Source organism: Panicum virgatum, chromosome 9K (assembly GCF_016808335.1).
Source record: "Panicum virgatum strain AP13 chromosome 9K, P.virgatum_v5, whole genome shotgun sequence".
NCBI classification, from domain to species: Eukaryota; Viridiplantae; Streptophyta; class Magnoliopsida; order Poales; family Poaceae; genus Panicum; species Panicum virgatum.
In genome coordinates, this window is record NC_053144.1 from 63,274,289 (window position 1) to 63,293,574 (window position 19,286).

The window sequence follows — 19,286 nt, forward strand, 5'->3', positions numbered from 1 at the left end:
AGAGATTGCGTAGCCTATAGCCAGTGGGGGCCTATGGGCTATGGGCCCAATGCTTCTATGTTTCCATATATAAATACAACCTGGACGATGCACAGCACACCGCCATTGCTGGGCGATTCTTTCCTTGCAGTACTACTCTCTCTCTCTCTCTCTCTCTCTCTCTCTCTCTCTCTCTCTCTCTCTCTCTCTCTCTCTCTCTCTCTCTCTCTCTCTCTCTCTCTCTCTCGTTCATGGCGGGGAGGATGGAGAGGAGTCGGGGGCGATGCCGATGCAGGACGGCGCTGCTGCTGCGGCTTGTCGTCGTCGGCGTGTGGCTGCTGCAAGGATGCATCGCGCAGGGGGAAGGCGTGCTCACGCGGGGGAGCTTCCCGGACGGATTCGTGTTCGGCACCGCCTCCTCCGCTTACCAGGTTCGTTGTGGCTTCCGCGCCCATCTCCAACAACATCTTTTTGGTACATGCAGTCTCCGTAGCTTTCTACGGCGCTGTGACTAAGCACCTACGATCCTATATATACAGGCACACCTCTAAAAATTGCACATCAGCCCAGAGCCCAAAGATTGCGCAACCTCTATACAGGCACACCTCTGTATAGCTTTCTGCTTCAGCAACTTCTTTCACTTGACGCGCACGATGTATACACAGCAAAACTACGAGATGAAACGAGCCCAAAGATTGCACATCAGCCCAGAGCCGAACCGCGGTCTGCATGAGTAGATCATCTAGCAACGAGAGAATTTAGCAATGCACCACACTACATTACTGCTTTTACAGAAAAAACAGGTAGTACCCAGCAATAATTAATACAGCGCGAATGTAGCCACGCTAGATTGGCAAGTTGGCTGGAAGGGCATATGCATCCACCAGATCGAGTACCCGAGCGACCACCTAGATTGGCCAATCCAGTAGGGACTAGGGATGCTCGTGCTCCTCCGAACCTGCCGCTGCTTCCTGCGCCCAGGCCCCGCGCTGTTCGGCCGTGGAAAATTCGGCGGAAGCGGCCGAGACCCACCCCGACGGGCTCGCCGCGAGCGAGCACGGCAAAGCAGCAGCCAACCCCCTCCCCCCCCCCCCCCCCCCCCCCCCCCCCCCGTTCGCGAGCGCATGCGGCTCCCGTGCCCGTTTTCCACCACGCCGCCGCTCCGTCCGTTTGTATCTTAGTTCAGACACTCCAACTTGTACCCTAGCTTAGGGCTCTCAAAAAAAAATTCCTCTCTGTGGGACGAATCATATTTGGCAATGGCAAAATAGACGGTTTGGTCTCTAATTTTAATCTGAAAGTCAATTTCATCCCTCAACTTTTAAATAGACCAATATAGTCACTCAACTTTTATTTTTGGGTCAAACTCATCCTTATGATATATTATACTCTTTAATAATATGAGATTTATACAAAAAATCTTCTTTACGCTTATCTCCTTCCCCTTCTTAATTCCTCTACAATTTATTATTACTAAAAATATATTTAGTTAATGTAAGCAAATCAGTGTGGTGGCACGAGCATCAACACATTTATGAGCTAAACATCACAAGTGTTAAATTTGGAACATATAATTTTATTTACCCATGTATCACATTGTAATGAGGGCACATGAAGAGTGTAGTTAAGGAGGGAAAGAATAAACCAAGGGTAAAACTGACTTTTTGTATTTATCTCATGTTACCATGGAGTATAATATCAGCATAAGAACAGGTATGACCCTAAAATGAAAGTTGATGGACTATATTGGCCATTTTGAAAGTAAGGGACGAATTTGATCCTTACAATAAAGTTGAGGAATCAAAATGACTATTTTGCCTTTGACAATGGAATCAAGAGGGTTTGGATCCTGCTTTTGCTGCTTGTGCGGACGGCAGCCTGACAGATTTGTACAGGGTAGAAGATCATCGTTGGTGACGTCTGTTCTGTTCTGTTCTGTTTTGCAGTACGAGGGGGCTGTGAAGGAAGATGGGAGAGGAAAGACAACCTGGGACACGTTTGCGCACACTTTTGGTATTTGTTTTGGATTCTCTCTCTCTGTCCCCTCTCTGATCCAACCGCGTTTCACGCATGTACCTAGCTGTTTCAGTCGTCTCAAGAGTATTATACTAACTACATGCCGTGATTTTTTCCATTTTAAGCAATTAAGCTAGTGTTAGTACACGTTTACAATCAGTGAAACACGTCCAAAATCCAAACATATCTTTGTGGTCGAATAATGTGCTAGTCCAATCATTAGCCCATAGCACTTCTACCTTGTGTCTTGCTTGCCGCCTTGCAGGCATGCCAATAGTTTCCGCTCTGACCATGCCACTACATATCTTATAGATGCATCAACCATGCTTTTCTTTTTCTAAAGTTGGGTACATAGTGGAGCAAAACAAGATCACGGTTGTGCTTCGTGCTAGGTGATATATCCCACCACCACTTGCAACGAGCACATGTACGCCAGTGGTTGGGAAGAACAGATAAGATGCATTTAGTTTTGGTTTAATTTGTCCATTCATTTGGAGGTCTAGAATGGACCGGTTAATTGGATTCCACGTGTGGCAGTTATATTGCTGTTTCTCCAGACTCCAGAGTCGATGGAAGGCTGTAGCAAGTCAAGAGACACAGCCATAAAACTTTTGCTTTCAACTTTTTCGGTTTTGTTTTCAATTGTGCAGGCAAGATAGTCGACTTCAGTAATGCTGATGTTGCAGTTGATCAGTACCACCGCTTCGAGGTCAGCAGTGCTCTAAGAGCGCGTGTGCACTTATCTGCACCTGATGCCCTATTGTAAAATTGATATTTTCGATGTTTCCAAATGGCTACTGTCAGGAGGACATACAGCTCATGGCAGACATGGGGATGGACGCGTACCGGTTCTCGATTGCCTGGTCGAGGATTTTACCAAGTACGTGGTTAGAAACCAAAACAGCAGCGTGCCCATGAGATGTCAGGCTGATCTTGATGGCTGCTGCATAGGAATCTTCTTCTTTGATTTGAACAGTTTCAGATATCTTCAGTTTACTGATGTCATACTAGTGTCATCCTTCAACTGGTCTTGTTTCTTCAGATGGTATTGGCCAAGTCAATCAGGCTGGCATCGACCACTACAACAAACTGATTGACGCACTGCTAGCAAAAGGTGAACAAGACCGGCAATATGTCATCAAAATAGAATGCCTGAAATTTCTGACAATGTGAAATCTTTCAGGAATTGAGCCGTATGTAACCCTCTACCACTGGGACCTGCCCCAGACCCTTGAAGACAGGTACAACGGATGGCTTGACAGGCAGATAGTGTGAGCCCTTTAACCTGTATCACTTCAGCTACACACTTTGCAGAGCTTAATTGATCATTCATGACATAACTTAATTTCAATGCTCAAATTGCAGCAACGATTTGGCTGCTTACGCCGAGATATGCTTCAAGGCTTTCGGAGACCGTGTGAAGCATTGGATCACGCTCAACGAGCCGCACACGGTTGCCATTCAGGGCTACGACGATGGGCTTCAAGCGCCAGGGCGCTGTTCCTTGCTGCTCCATCTGTACTGCAAGGCAGGTAATTCAGGCACCGAGCCCTACATCGTCGCCCACAACTTCATCTTAGCTCATGCAACGGTTTCAGACATTTACAGAAGGAATTATAAGGTGAGGTCTAGTTCTAGACTTCTAACATTTCGTGCTACTAGATTGATGTCTGAAACTTAATATTTTTCTCCATTAAATTACAGGCTACTCAGAATGGGGAGCTTGGAATAGCATTTGACGTCATGTGGTTCGAGCCGATGACAAATACTACAATTGACATTGAGGCTGCCAAAAGAGGGCAAGAGTTTCAACTAGGATGGTGAGCCTCTCAATTCCAGGTCCCTTGTATCTTTCAGCTTGGCATACAATGTTGTTCTGAAACTGCTACATGGATGGTTGATACCTAAGTTGGTTGAATATTAAAGGTTTGCGGATCCATTCTTCTTCGGTGATTACCCGGCGTCCATGAGATCACGGGTTGGGGACAGGCTCCCCAAGTTCACAGAAGACGAGGCTGCCCTTGTCAAGGGAGCTCTCGACTTTGTGGGCATAAACCACTACACCACTTACTACACCAAGCATAACAGCACCAACATCATCGGCCGCCTGCTGCACAACACTCTGGCGGACACCGGAACCATCAGCCTCCGTGAGTTCCCATCCTCTTCGCGTAACTGTTCTTGATTGCAACGAGCTGCAATGCTGCATTGTACTTCAGTGTTCAGACAGCATTCTGATATGAAACCTAGGCACAAGCTGACAGTTCTGCAATTTTGCAGCTTTCAGGAACGGGAAACCGATCGGTGACAGGGTGAGTTTCAACACCACATTCTTGCATTATAACAAGCAAGATCAGATCATATCAAAATGTTTTACGTGAAACTTTGATGCCGCTGCTGCGCAGGCCAATTCGATATGGCTGTACATTGTGCCCAGCGGGATGAGGAGCCTGATGAACTACGTCAAGGAAAGGTACAATAACCCACCAATCTACATAACCGAAAACGGTAAGACCAGAAGACTAAGTACACTGAAATCTGGATTACCTTGCTAGATTACTTGGATACCCTGCTGAGACAGTGGAGCTGATGAACTGACTGCTGATGCAGGGATGGATGACGGCAATGGCCCTTTCACCTCCATCAAGGACGCGCTCAAGGACAGCAAGCGGATCAAGTACCACAACGACTACCTCACCAACCTCGCCGCCTCCATAAAGTACTTTCAGAGCTGATCACTAGGACACTAGGTTCTTCCTTGATTTGGCATTTGCATGATCGTAACAAGAGCGATGCTTGCTGCCGCTGCAGGGAGGACGGATGCGACGTCCGCGGGTACTTCGCGTGGTCGCTGCTGGACAACTGGGAGTGGACGGCCGGGTACTCCTCCAGGTTCGGGCTCTACTTCGTGGACTACAAGGACAACCTCAAGAGATACCCCAAGAGCTCGGTGCAGTGGTTCAAGGCCCTGCTGAGCTCTAAGTAGTAGCTGAGGGCTGGATGTACATTGCTTCGTCTCGCATAGCCATTTCTTCTTCAGGCCAGGCCATCAGATCGTGTAGACAAAATGTGTTAGTGCTGGACCCATTTTAATTCAGAGAGGAAATATACACATACAGAATCACAAAAGAATGATCTGATGAACAGCGAGCGAGTGCACACACGCTGTGGTAGGAAAAAGGACAAATCTGGCAAGCGGAGGAGGCTGTGCCGAACGCGATCCCAAGGGAAGCTGACCCTCGTCGCTTCGTGAGCTCGCGGCCGCCGCAGCCAGGGAAGATACTGCGGCCTCAACGCCGAGTCCACGCGTCCCCCGCTCTCTTGTCTCTGTACCATCCATGAGGACGATGACTGCGCGAGCGATGTGGACTCCAGGGGACCTGCCGAATGGACACCTATGGATTGTACTCCTAAATCTGTAGAGAGATGTCAAAGAGACCCTCCAATTATTTTTTATCTGACGAACGTTGCTATCCTTCGATTGCTGTAATACATTTGCAGGCAAATATGGCTGTACCATCTTTGCAGTAGCACGCTATCACGAGCCCACAAATTCACGGACACCGTTCACTGGCTGCAAGTGACGAGCCGAGGCCTGTTGGGATGCTGCTAAAACTGAACGCGTAGAGTTTGTCCTGCGCTTGAACGAAGATAAAAAAGCGGGACACCTGTAAAGGTTGACATCCTCAGTTGAGTAAATTGAATAGAGCTTAGCTTAGCCATAGCCATCACACATGGCGTTGCCTGACGAGGCAGTCGATACCACCACCTGATCCTTCAGGAGTAGAGTGATATACAAATCACTGTTGAGAAAGTTAGAAGACAACAAAATTGTGTTGAGGAAAAGAAACATTCCATTAAAACAGTAAAATTTTGCGAGGCTGCCAAAAATGGCAACGAAGCTAAAATGTATCATCTTTACATATAGCAAGCAGCTTCATAAAATTATTTAACACAAGAAAATTATCTTCCAACAAAAGATGGAATGCTAAGGGTCACGGACTCACGTCGTAAAAGAAAAACACCGGGTGGCCACTCAAGTCAGCCACGTCAGTTGAGCCTGCCTATCATTATTGACAGATTTGTTGGTTTGGGACAATATCTGAAAAATAAAACATACTAAAAAAAATTCCTCCACTCCAGCACGTATAATGTGCTATGCTGAGGCCATAATATACTGACGCCAAAAGTGGCAATTTTATCTTGTCTTTGCAGACTGTAAACATGGTACACCGGTACACAATCTAGTAGCGGAGCATGTAGGTCCGGCGTCTGAACCAGTTGTAGTCCGGAAGTCCCTGGATCGGTCCCATGGCAGCAATTGCAACATCCTGGATGCAACAAAGACAATTTTTCATTATTATGCATGTTGTTTTCTCAAGCTATCAACTAAAACAAAAAGCTATTGACGCTCCAATTTTATTTTCCCAAACTAAGTTGCTGGCAAAAAAGTACTAGCATTGAGATGGATAAACAATTTCTCGGATAATCCAATTGGTTGCTTGTAAATAAGAGCACAAAATGAAACCATGAACTAAGATCACTAGAGGTCTAGAAGAACAAACGATGATATTATGGAAACATCTTCACAACAGACAGGGTTCAACTAAAGAAAATGAAGGCTCAGAGCAAACAACAATAAAATGAGCTATCGCATAGATGCTGGCATAACATACTGGTTTTGAAAATGCTGAAAATTCTACATAATGAAATGCTGTAGGTTGGCAAAACAATACCTGATCAAAGATGAAGCGATTTGCAACACGCTTCACAGTGCTGGCATCAACTGCATCTATTCTTGCAAAGAGCTCGGGAATAGGAATTCTTCGGCCATAAGTAAGCATCTGGCAGAAGACAGGAACAGAAAATAACTTGTAAGGTGCTGACCACTAATAATAAGATGTGATATCACATTTTTCAGACACCACAAGAATTGAGCCCGAAAATACCTGACGCCCAATGTCCTCGACAACAGCAGTCGAACCATCAAGATGGAGTTGGATTGACGACTTTAGCTGAAATTGGCATAACAAAGCAATGAAAATGTGGTTGGCTCAAAAAAATCCAGTGGATGATTCAAATTATATCAATGAAAAAAATAATATCATCCAATGATTGTCTTTCTCAAGCCCCCCAAAAAATGAAACAACACAGGACATTAGAGTATACCATGCTTGAGTGAACTGAAATTCAATTACAGGCAAACCAAATCATAAGTTCATCAAACAATTACCTGATTACGAGCACGGATAACATCTTCTTCAGTAACCCGGTACGACAACTTGCTCATCTCTTGCATAATTGCAAAAGCCAAGTCATCCAAGCAATCAGCCTGCAAATCAAGGTCGTGTAAGATCACCAATAGTGCAGAACACATTTAACATAAGATGACCACAACAAGTTTCACAGAAAAAGTATACATTACAGCAGTGTTACAATACTACTGCATAAGCAGAAAGAAAAGGTTCACAACAGATTAGTGAGAACTGAAATTGATTTATGAGCAATGCACTGCAGAATGGGTATTCAAGGTCTTATTTTTGCAACGTTAGCCGCAGCCTATATAGGTGAATCTATAGAGGTCGTCATTGGATTGATTAGTTTTTTAAACAACCTTTTTTTCAGCTTAAGCCTAATTCATGCATGATCCTGGATTAATCATCTTAGTTGGAGAACTAAAATAGTTCGAAATGTGCATATACTTCATCCTTAAGTATGTATATCCATGATTTCATTCGACAGAAAAATCAAGTCTTATTTGTTTTGCAGTAGATCAGTATCAGCCAGGCATCTCAATAATTGAAATGGAAAAAAGGAAACAAAGGTCTCTCAATTTTTACATGGAAAAAAGGTCCTTCAAATTGCACAAAGCTGTTCTGAGCGAAGGACAACACAATATGCAAATTACTTCTTTCCGTTAAGAGTAAGCATTCTTCCAGCACATTGCCGTCACCAATAAACCCAACTGCTACAGCTTGTGTGGAGCTTTGATAGAAGTTTATGTGAGTTGAGAACATGCAGATGCTGGAATAGTAACAGGGGAGGAATAGCACAACCACAGTTTAAATATATCTATGCAGATAGTACATTTCTAGGGTTTGTTCATTTATCCTGCCATCTCTTTCATATAGGAATAAAATACTAGTTTGGGAGTTTGGGAAATCTATGTCAAACTCCTAGTCAAAGGTAGAAGGCAGCACACCAACCTTAGCAACAGCATAGACACCAAACAGACCAGTGTCCTTATAATTCGTGTTGAATGCCATTACACTCTCGGCAATGTCATTGATCGCTGCCCTTTGCACAAGCTCTGAACTGTAAATTTTATGCATAACATAACAAAGATATTGTCAGTGGGATAATAGGACACAACAATATATATAAAAAAGGATCGTCATACAAGAAGATGGCAGAAAGAAAGGAGGAACACAAAAAAGGGAGGAACTCACCCCATGTGCTTTCCTCCACCAGCATTCTTGTTCCATGAACCAAGCATTGATTGCATAACCATCAATGCAACCGAATCTGGATCTACCCAGGATGCTCCATTGAAAGCAACAGCAAATTGAGCAAGGGGCATATCATCATCAATGATTCGAACCTATTGAAGCATAAAACGCTAAGATAATTGTTTGTTCATGACAAATAATACAGATAAGTATAGAGCGAAACTGGCAAAACACACCTCAGAACCAGTAAAAGAGGCTGGTTCCTTAGCAACCAACATGCTTGTTGTTGTAGGGTCAGTTGATAGCTTATTGAACAACTTATTTGCCTGCTGCACAATGTCTTCGTGTTTAACATTACCCGCAGCAGTGATAACCTGAAAACAAGCAGAAGTAGGTCCATCATACTCAAGCAATAACAGGAACATAAAGCAGCATAGATGTATATTTTAAATATCATGTACCATTCTAGGAGCTGTATAATGAGTTGCAATGTAGTTCTCGAGGTCCTCTTTGGTGATTGACCTGACATTATCTGCCGAACCAAGGATTGGTCTGCCAAGGGATGTATACTGGAATGCAGTTGCATGGAGATGATCAAATATAACTTCCTCGGATTGTCCCTCAACCTACACAATTTAGAAACAGACAGAAGAATTTATGATTCATAATAGTTACAACCACTCTACATAAAGCATGAACATATTGATCGTGCGATACAGAGTGTATTGACTAAGCAACCAAAATGAGGATTTGCTAAGCACAAACAAGTAAAAAGGAAAGAGTTAGCAAAGGATTCAAAACAAAGTTGCTAAAAGGCTTTGCAGAAAATAGAAACGATTAACTGATCACACCCTAGGTTGAAGTGACCAAGTATGCATCGACTAGTTTGTATAACATCTCAGCAAGTTTTTAAGGGTATGGTAAGAGAACAATACAAATCAGACTGTTCACCTCCCTTCCTCACTCTAAAATTCGCAAACCCTTCTCCCATGACATAATAAGTAGCATACTCCGTAAGAAATAAGGTGATCACGAATTACTAGTTTTTCTCTTCCAGATATAGCGTTAGGATTAGTAGAAATGCTAGCAACAAACCAGAAAGACATATTCATCAAACACTATGGAACATGTATTGCAACTAATCTGAGGCACCTGATTACCCGAACAGGTCTATACAGCACAAAAACGTGAAATGCTGACGAAAACAGATATCAACACATCAGGGGCCATACCTCTTCCATCTCTCTTAAGATCACTTCGCGCTCACGTTCAATGCGGTCCTCATCGAGATTAGAGTTCTGCAAGATGTCAGCGAGGACCTCCATCGCACGAGATACGTCCTTGTCAAGCACCTTCGCGTAGTAGGTTGTCTGCTCCCGAGACGTGTAGGCATTAAGGTGGCCACCCATGTCCTCGATCTCCTTCTCCAGCTGCGCCGCGCTGCGCTTGCCCGTGCCCTTGAACAGCATGTGCTCGACGAAATGCGCGACGCCGGCCGCCTCCTCGTTCTCGTACCTGCTGCCCGCGTCGATCCAGACGCCGACTGTGGCTGTGCGCGCGGCGAGGGACGACTCCGTGGCGACGCGAAGGCCGTTGGGCAGCGTGGTGACGCGGGTCTCCGGCGCCGCGAGGATGGCAGTATGGTCGGCGTGGGTCGGCACGGGATTGGCGTAGCGGAGGAAGCGCGGGTCCGGGTGCTCGAGCCGCCGGAGCCTGGCGTTCACGGCCTCTGCGAAGCGGTCGTACGGCATCACGGGGGCACGCACCGGGGTCGCGTCGGGAGCGAGGACCCCAGGGCCCGCAGCGACGGCCGTGGAGGCCTCGCGCGCGTTCCCGGCCGCCGCGGCGATGGCCGAGCGGCGGCGCACCGCGCTGGATAGGATGCGGCGGAACGCCATCGCGGCGGATCTGATTCGGTGCTCTCGCCGGCGGCGGCTGAGGCGGAGATCTGACTTGGTTAGGGTTCGGAGTCAGATGGATCGGCAAGAGATGGGGAGGAGAAATAGAGAGGGTGGGAAGATGCCTGGCTTGGCTACCAAGGGGGAAGGAGACAAGCGCTGGGCGTAGCTTACTTTTATGGGGGTCCCACGTGTCATCGAGAGGAGGATGTTGCAGCGTTGGAATTTGGGATTACGGGTCTCTCACTCTTGTTCTCGTTTTTTTTTTTTTGAGCACATTTTTTTTGAGAGGTTTTGAGCACATCTTGTTCTCGTGGAATGGGCACGGATTTCCTCAGGAAGTTTTGGGCCATGCGAGAGCAGTTTTGGGTTGTGGAGACTTGTTGGGCTGGGCCTATCTATCCAAGATGAATGTTCATTGCGAGAGTCTGAGAGAGTTGGGAGCATAATTCCTTTTTGCATTTTCTCTTGATTCTTTTGAAGAAAATTTTCTCTTGATTTCAGGCGATACATTCCTTTCACATTAAACGCGGAAAAGTTCGTACAAAAATAAAATCACCCCCCCCCTCAATCATCTGCACTTCTCATTAAAAGAGTTTTTGTTCACACATTCGACCAGGAGTTTCCAGATTCGAGTTTGTTTGTCCAAACCTACTTCAGTTTGGTACTCTTCTGCGCATACAAAAAGTCAGCAAAAGCAACTGCAAGCCTACAACTCATGAAGAGAGTACTAGATTATTCCACGTACATGCACAACGGTAGTGGTTGCTCTCTCATGAATAGCGGATGAGAATCAACAGTTAAGTCAACAATACATAGCCGAAATTCACCTTTGAATTTCTTTCGCAGATTCTTGTACAAAAGAATTTTGAACCTTAGTGTGATTGCACCTGAAGCCCAGAGCCAGTGATATACAGAAGAGAACTTGGAGGTTTTCCAAGCAAGCTAAAAATATGACTCTGACAGAAAATTCTTCACATATGGGCGAAGGATGAATAGGAACAAGAAGAGGAGGAGATGGAACATAAAACATCTGCATCATCTGGACTGATGTAACTGACGTTCACACGACTGTTGTGGCGGTGGCTTCAACTTTCCATGCTCCATGCATTGCTGTCGACAGTAACTGTCAGCCACCATTGGCACAATCAAGCATGTGGTGAGCATGCTTTGCACAACCAAATAAATATAGAGCTTGGTGAAACAAATTTTGTGCACCAACTTAGTTTTCCTTGACAATAAAAACTCACCACGATAGTTTTTCTGGTCGCGGGTGAAATTTTGGTTCTATGGGGATTGTCGCAGGTTTTGCCGACCTGGGTTAAATATGAACCATTAGTATGTACTGCAAAAGTAAACCAACAGTTTTGAACAATTTCTGTGACGCACTGAACTGGTACCTTTTCGGGATAAAGGGCCGATCAAAATATGGCATGGGCTGTGCTTTGGGAATGAGCTCTGTCCTTCTCAGTTGCCTAATCCTTTCTTGCTCCTCCAACTCCTGTTGCCTCTCCCACTCCAGTCTTTGTTGCTCAGCAAACTTGTTCCTCTCCAGAACCTAAATTCTCAATAAAAACATGATTAAACAGATTAGTATCAATTAGTTCCATTGATATTAGACCTCGGACAGTGTACTATGTAAAATGAATTTAAAGAGTCTTACGTGTTGATCAAATTCAGCACGTTCAAGTGCACGTATATCGCTATGCAGAACAAGGTCTATCGGCTCAGTTCTTTCTTTGATTGTTGGCTTTACCAGGCACTGAAATGAAGAGAAAATCAAAACATTGCTTTTTTTTATTGAAATGCAAACAATGGAAATCCCTTCACAGTTAAAAAGAAATTTAGGCAATATTTGCAGTAGAAGTTTGACACTATGTCGATTTTCCTAATAAGCTACTGCCATGAGAAAACAATAAGAGCATTCATAGGTAGCAATTTCCCAATCAGCTAAAAGGTTAGTAAAACATACCTCAGGCTCATCTGTAGTCCATGGCAATCCTTGCGCAATATGTATACGCTTGTTCTCTTCCTCCAAAAGCATCTCCTGCACCTTTTGCACGAATTGCTGTTCCTTAAATCTTCCCCTTTGCTGCCGGGAGGGACATAGTGGTCGATTTTCACACGTTAGCTTATTCAAAATAAGGTGTCCTCAAGTTTGAAATCAAGGCATAATCTTGAAATGACTCAGCTTAGATTTGTCAAGCCCCATAAAAGTAAGTACCATTTGACAAATTACAAATGGCATACTAAACTACTTAGCAAAATCATATTTCTGATGTTTCAAGCAATAAAGATGGCCCGAATGGCATTTAATCAATCACTATGCTAGACAGTACAATATGCACTAATATATGCTAATGCAGAGCATTTGCCTACTGGACTAATGAGCACAACCATATAATACGGTCTTGTGGAAATGAACTGTAACTTATAGGACATAACTTTGACAGCACTAAGGTATGTGATGATGTGTTATTACCTCAGTCCTTAGCTTGAAGGGATGCTGGCTTGTGACCTTGAGCTTTTTGTTCCAGCTGCTCCTTAGCGACTCCGATGACTGCAGATAAGCATCCATTCGCATATGAGAATAAGACAAGTCCGATAAAAACAGAAATTAAAACTATGTCAGGCTTACGTTTCTCCTGCTCCTACGCCTTCCAGCTGATGTTCTGCTGTCCCAACTCAGCCTAATATGAGCGACAAACTATGGTCAATAAACATTGCACAAAAATGATAAACAGAATCATTCCATTTGTTCGTCAACGCCAACTGACCTATCAGTGTTGCCATCAACCGACGAGCATCGCTTATTAGGCACTGCCTTGAGAAAATCAGCCGACGAGAACACCGATATCGGTGGGGGCTCCAGGTCACCATCACCGTCATCCTTCAACGGCTGCAACCCGGGCAGCGCCCATGAGCCCTCACCGACCTTCTCTGCGTCGGAGGTGGCGCCGGAGATGGTGAGCAGACTCTCGAACGCGTGCACCAGATGCTTGACGCGCCCGGCGCCGGGATCTGGAACACTGCTCATCGCCTTCGCCATCACCTTTGTCCGCATCGCCCTCACCTTGCTACTACCCTCCAGTTCTGCCTCGTTCCCCTCCCGCTCATCTTCTAAGGCGTTGCCTCTCTCATCCTCTTCAGCGGGGACCTTCACCTCCTCCTCGTCCTGTACAACCAATTGCTCCTCCATGGCAGCGGCGGCCTCGGCGCGCTGCTTGCAGAAGAACTCCTCCTGCGACGCGCGCAGCGCCTGGCGGGCCGCCTCGCGGCACTTGTCAAAGTCGATCTCACCCCCGCCGCCGCCTCCCACGCTCCCGACGTCGCGCCTCCGCCGCGCGCCCTTCTTCGCCACGAGGAACCGCCGTCCCCGCTCCCGCGTAGGCGGCGGGGGCGCCGCGGGCGCGGGCGTGGAGGGCTTCTTCTTCTCGGAGGCGGCGGACTTGGCGCCCGCGGCCGCCGGGGACCTGAGGACGGGCTTGGACGGCGTCGGCTGCGCGGGAGGAGGCGTGCCGGGGATGTTGGGGTGGGCGTTCTCGGACGCGTGGGAGAGCCGCGCGCGCGCCGAGCAGGGTGTCTTCGTCGGCGTCTTGCCTGCCGCCGCCCCAGCCGCCGCTGGGGCCAGGGGCTTGGTCGGAGTCCTGGCCGCCGACGCGGGGCCCAGGGGCTTCGTCGGAGTCTTGGCGGCCGCCGCCGTCGCCATCCCTGGGATTTGGAGCTCGGCGCGCGGCGGGATCGTGCTGGATCGTGGGGGTTCCGCGTGTTCGGTGGGTGGCTTGATTCGGCGAATTGTTTCGGTGGGGATGGGAGAGCGGGGAACGGGGAGGAGAAGCAGCAGATGCCGGATGGGAAAAGAGAACGTTGGGGGCGTAACGGCTAGTTTCTTCCGAGGCGCTCCGCCCGAGGCGCTCGAACATTAGCTGCACGACTCGTGGCTGACATGTGGGCTCCAGGCGCATGGACCCCAATGTCATCGAGGCGTCTTTGTCTTGTGCGTGTCGACGTGGAGGGTGCCGTGGACAAGTAGACATCGCGACACTACTCCGGAACATCAGATTGTGTTGCGTGCTTGGTGTATAAGAAGTTCAGAACGAGTGAATAGCACGAATGTGCTCAACAATGGCACCTCCACATTGTGTATGAATTGGAAGGAGGAGGAGGTGAGTCATGGTAGGCTCTGTGGACGAGAAGAGCAAGCAAAATAAACAGAGTAAAAGCCTTGCTCGGACACTGATTTTCCTTAAAGTTTCCCATCTCTGGCCTCTTGAGTGTCAACAAGGCACACGTTACACAGCCACACAAGTGCGGGTAGAGATGGGAGAGGGAGAGGAGCAAACGTTTACACCGCCTCGTCAGCTGTCTCCACGCCGGGCGCCTTGGAACGCGCCCTTGATCCTCCTAAAGAGCACCTTGGGCGCGGCGAGCCAGCTGCCGGCGGCCTTGCGCGGGCGCCTCGCTCCCCCGCTCCCGCTCCCGCCGGCGCCGTCCCCGTTCGCGTTCAGCAGCCGGTTCAGCCGCGCCACCATCGCGTTGAGCTCGAACGAGTCGTACAGCGTGCCGCGCTGCCCGCCGACCGCCACGACGGCCAGGCCGCCGCCGTCGCGTCCGTCTCTCCTCGGGTGCTCGCTGCGCCCGCTCCCCGCGGCGCCGCGGGGCAGGGGCTTCACGCCGTCCTCCGGAAACATGCCCGGCCGGCCGCGCGCGGATCGAGCGCTCGCTGCCCGCCTCCCGGCCTCCGTTCAGACAGCGAAGACCTGGAGAGCGCGTGCCGTGCGCGTAGATCGCGCAGTCTTTACGGTGCGCTAGGAAGCTGACAAAGGGAGGGCGTGGGTTTGTACGCTGCCGAGCGTTGAGTACAAGAGGCACGGTCACCTAATCAACGAACAAAATACGGCAAATAGATGCGCTCGCCTCCGTCTTGTAGCGCTTGCACGTACGATGGGGGCGCACGAACTGACAGCACCCGTGACTCTGTGAGCAACCGGCACGACGACTCGACGAGGGCCGCTCCGTCTGGGTCCGACATGTGCTAGCACCCTGCCCCGGTACCGCACGCTACTGCCTACACCGCGGCACCTGTGCTATCCAACACCATCTCCGGGGTCCAGCACCAGCGGCGCCGCGCGGCGAGGGTGCCGAACTCTCCTTTGGGGGTTTAGATGGTAATAATGAAACTGAACGACACAGAAATCACTGGCAAATTGTGACAAAGCACAGGTCAGTCATATTGATCACCAGTAAACGCCATGAGATGTCAAATTTATTCTGGTTTCCTTACAATTAATTTGGACCTGGTAGTTGTACAACACTGCAATTTGAAAAGTTTTCTCATTGTACAATTCAACACAAGGAATTTTCTATTTGCTCTAAAAAAAGTATTACAACAAGGTTCTTAATCTCTCAGTGCAGGAAGAGGGTCCCCGAACTACACCACTATGGTAAGGCCGTCGTCGCCTTTGAGCATTGATGGCTTCCTGGTTTGGTATCACTTGCCCAGCAACCGGCATCCCCGTTGATTCGCACCTTTCAGTCGGAAATTCAGTTCATCAACATCATCACTGAAAGGAACCAGAGCTTTGTTTTGCCTGAAAGCAAGAGAAGGGTCTCCATCAAACTGTATAAATAGAAGAGAGCACAGGCGAGCTGTGGCGTATTCATTCACACATTTTCCCTTTGCGAGCACAGTTCGTGTACATGGTTTAGATCCATGGTTGTACTTGAGCTGTGCTCATGGATGTACTCATAGTGTTTCCCTTTGCTTAACAGTTTACTATGGTCACTACAGCGTTATTACCTGTCAATTTCTGTGCCCATATCAACTGCCATTTCCTTGAGCTGTCCCAATGTGTTACTCAGGTCAGAAAGCGCGTCATCCTGCTTTGATTTCTCAGCCTACATATAGAAAAAGAAATCAATGTTACCGTTGAGAAGATAGTACTCAGTTCCATAGCTCGTACTTCTATCAACTCTGAAGACAGACCTGAATTTTTCCCATCGCAGTTGCAGGTGTGGTTTGTACAGGACTGGGGGATTCTTGACGTGTTGGGGCAACGCCTAGCCTCCAACTCTGTTCTGTATGGTTTGTCGTCCTTGCAGACCAGTTAACTGCCACAATTCTAAATGATTAACTAAGCAAAAAACATGTCTAACAAATTATTTATGATCTATACCATACTTTCTGAGACTGGTCCTTTTATCTGTTGATTTCTCTTTGGCCTCCATGCCTTAGAAAATAGCCCACCCAGGCTTCCCAGGAGCTTCTCACTCTGGGGACAACATAAATTTTGGCATATTGTTGCAGTTAGATCAGATGAAGACCAAACAGTATAGCTCAATAAATAAAAATGCAGCGAAGGCACACACACAAAAATTTAAAAATGAAATTACTGATCATGAATCAGCAACCATACCACTGTGAAGACCTAGCTATGCTGAATTCTTAGATTCCAAATATTAGCATCAGTCAGATTGATAATTAGCATCCGCAATTTGCCCCAGTAATTGGTCATTCAAAATGCACAGAAACAAAAAGTGGAAGAAAGATGTATCCTTAGAAAGTTAGGGATAGTTTCTGTTATAAAAAGGTGCATATCCATCAATATAAGTCCTCATACTAGGGGTGTACAGATCTATGTATCTCCATCAAATATTACAGAAAGTGCAATGTTTGGATGAGGTAGTTGATGACTGAATTTTAATACTAATATATCTGTACAGTGAGAACAGTTGCTGGAAAAAAGACTATTTTATACTTGATCAGTTGATCTGTCCAATATCAGCAGGTAGAGAACTTACCACAGTAAGGTCCCTCTCAATATCAGCTGCTAGTTGATGCGACCGCATGATCTGCTCACCTTGACGGTGCAAAGTTTGCAGAGTTTGTGTAGCATCTTCCCTAATGGCTTCAGCAGCCCTTACACAATCATTTACTTTGTGCGTGGTTTCTTGTGCTTTGGCTATAGCATAATCTTCCAACTCTTGCACAGATTGATCAGTGTGTTGCACTGGGACAGACTGGGCTCTCGATGGCTTTGAGGGCACTTCAGAATCAGAATCGGAATCAAAGGGATTTGTCTTGTGGACAGGAGTGCCCATAGAGTTTTGCTTCTTATACGTTGGCACCGACATCTCTGCTTATTCACTTCAAGCACTGTACTGACGGACAGATATCTGCAATGGAATGGAAAGGAAAGGAAAAGGAATGTATCAGGATTCAGGAGAACAGTCACTCAATCAGGTGGTGATGTGCAATCTTGTCAACAAGAAAATGGTTTCTTAACGAATTTTGTTGTGAGCAGAAATAATAAGTGATCATTAAAAAGCACATTGAATCAGAGAACATAGAATGATGCTCCCTAGACGAGTTTATACTTTATACAACTACACAAGACTGCGCGAGGTGTCAGCGTGTCATTGTACACAAAGATCAAGCTTCATGTGACCAAGGCCATGTCTTCTTGTCCTTGGTACACCAATTGCAAAGCTTTGGGCCCTGAAAGCAGTAACAACAAACTACAACTCGATAATAGAAAGAGTAATCACAAGCGAAATATCCCTAATAAGATCATGACCTTGATTGACAATATATGACATTACCAGATCAACCAACAGTCGGGAAGGTCATGGCAACCTCTGAATCACGGGTGTGCTATCTGCCAGCACAACATTAAAACGAGTGTTCCAGTATCATGATTAACAACTCATAAGTCCATAATAGCACGCCATTCTTGGCTTATTGCATACTCGATTAGTCGGCTATCTAACTGCTAAACATACCACGAAACCCTCGCTTCAAGATCTGAATCTAATATGTTTTCGAAAAAGATCTGAATCTAATCAACCGAGCTCCTGATTTAATCAAGCCCGCGCCAACAGACACACCCGCGCACGATTGGGAATCCGTCGAAGGGCCGGAGGGGGACTATGGGGTACTCACTTGGCAATACGCGCTTGAAGAGGACCCGCCGATTGCCTCCGCTGCCCCCGCCGCTTCTGATGGCCGGAGAAGGAAACGGCGTAAAGCGATGCGGGGCGGGGCGTGGGAGGCGTGGGGAGGGCGAAAGCCGAGAGCGCTCCCCTTCCTCGCCGGAGGAGGAAACGGCGTAAAGCAATGCGGCGCGGCGCGGCGCGTGGGAGTCGTGGGGAGGGCGAAAGCCGAGAGCCCGAGAGGAATATGACCGTTGTGTTCGGCAAGGAGTAGGGAGAGGGCTTTGCCGTGTGTGGTTAGCAGGGTTGATAATCCCGACCGGTCCGGTCAAACCGTAGCCTTCCGGTAATGGTTTACTGAACCGGTTTGATCGGAAACTGGTGGAAATCGGTTGAATTCAAATCCAAATTTAAAATTGCATGTGTAATTAGTTTGGACCGGTATACCGGCCGGTTTGATCGGTTTGAATTCAAATCCAAATCCAAAATCACATGTGTAACCGGTTTGGAACGGTATACCGGCCGGTTTGACCGGTTTACCAAGTGGGCTGTCTCATTTTTTTTCTTTTTTGGTTTAACTTTAAATGCCCGAAAAGTACGTTAAACGAACGAAATTTTGAAAAAAAATTTGATACCATTAGATTCGTCGCACCTTGAAGTATTTTTAAATTTTTTTGGGGAATTTTTCATTTTTTGAATTCAAATTCTAATTTTGAATTTGGGCCGGTTTGGTACCGGTTCAAACTGGAACCGGCCCGGACCACCGGTCAAACCGGACCGGTTACCACCGATTTTGTAAAAGAGGGTCCTAACAGAGTGCCATTTAAAGCATCCTCAAAACATACTCTCCTTCCATTACCAATAATTATTTTTATATTCATATTTTTTTAATAGTTACTCCAACAGACTATTAAAATACAATCACCAAAAATAGAGTAAAAAAATTTCTCTTCGTTTATACGAGAGGGATGCGTATTTTGGTGATTATCAAAAACTTAGTAAGAGCATCTCC

The 19,286-nt window shown here is 46.9% G+C and overlaps 4 protein-coding genes across 6 annotated transcripts; 1 reads left to right on the forward strand and 3 right to left on the reverse strand.

Moving 5' to 3' along the window:
• Positions 1–194: 194 nt before the first annotated feature.
• On the forward strand, positions 195–5,456 carry LOC120646884 (beta-glucosidase 6). The gene is made up of 13 exons (XM_039923393.1): positions 195–410; positions 1,926–1,992; positions 2,646–2,704; positions 2,800–2,875; positions 3,038–3,109; positions 3,179–3,266; positions 3,361–3,616; positions 3,700–3,815; positions 3,922–4,145; positions 4,276–4,307; positions 4,401–4,503; positions 4,606–4,714; positions 4,807–5,456. The coding sequence occupies exons 1-13, from the start codon at positions 231–233 to the stop codon at positions 4,979–4,981; spliced, it is 1,557 nt and encodes a 518-aa protein (XP_039779327.1). The 5' UTR covers positions 195–230; the 3' UTR covers positions 4,982–5,456.
• A 375-nt stretch (positions 5,457–5,831) lies between these two features.
• Positions 5,832–10,514, reverse strand: LOC120646883 (probable mitochondrial-processing peptidase subunit beta, mitochondrial). Its single transcript, XM_039923392.1, has 9 exons — positions 9,677–10,514; positions 8,906–9,070; positions 8,681–8,818; positions 8,445–8,596; positions 8,202–8,310; positions 7,229–7,327; positions 6,945–7,010; positions 6,732–6,839; positions 5,832–6,326 (listed from the first exon to the last, which is right to left on the reverse strand). The coding sequence occupies exons 1-9, from the start codon at positions 10,340–10,342 to the stop codon at positions 6,240–6,242; spliced, it is 1,590 nt and encodes a 529-aa protein (XP_039779326.1). The 5' UTR covers positions 10,343–10,514; the 3' UTR covers positions 5,832–6,239.
• Positions 10,515–11,091: 577 nt separating this feature from the next.
• LOC120646885 (neurofilament heavy polypeptide-like) lies at positions 11,092–14,195 on the reverse strand. Its single transcript, XM_039923394.1, has 8 exons — positions 13,120–14,195; positions 12,981–13,032; positions 12,825–12,902; positions 12,315–12,434; positions 12,006–12,104; positions 11,743–11,900; positions 11,593–11,658; positions 11,092–11,455 (listed from the first exon to the last, which is right to left on the reverse strand). Exons 1-8 carry the CDS (start codon positions 14,049–14,051, stop codon positions 11,431–11,433), a joined length of 1,530 nt encoding a protein of 509 aa, XP_039779328.1. The 5' UTR covers positions 14,052–14,195; the 3' UTR covers positions 11,092–11,430.
• Positions 14,196–15,575: 1,380 nt separating this feature from the next.
• On the reverse strand, positions 15,576–18,544 carry LOC120646886 (putative SNAP25 homologous protein SNAP30). 3 transcript variants are annotated; one of them, XM_039923397.1, is made up of 7 exons: positions 18,285–18,544; positions 17,720–18,000; positions 17,144–17,518; positions 16,524–16,614; positions 16,329–16,453; positions 16,143–16,240; positions 15,576–15,933 (listed from the first exon to the last, which is right to left on the reverse strand). In XM_039923397.1, the coding sequence occupies exons 3-7, from the start codon at positions 17,474–17,476 to the stop codon at positions 15,834–15,836; spliced, it is 747 nt and encodes a 248-aa protein (XP_039779331.1). In that variant the 5' UTR covers positions 17,477–17,518; positions 17,720–18,000; positions 18,285–18,544; the 3' UTR covers positions 15,576–15,833. The 3 variants fall into 3 exon arrangements, with proteins under 3 accessions (XP_039779331.1, XP_039779330.1, XP_039779329.1); XM_039923396.1 differs by lacking the exon at positions 17,720–18,000; XM_039923395.1 differs by lacking the exon at positions 18,285–18,544 and having other exon boundaries at positions 17,720–18,259.
• Positions 18,545–19,286: the final 742 nt, after the last annotated feature.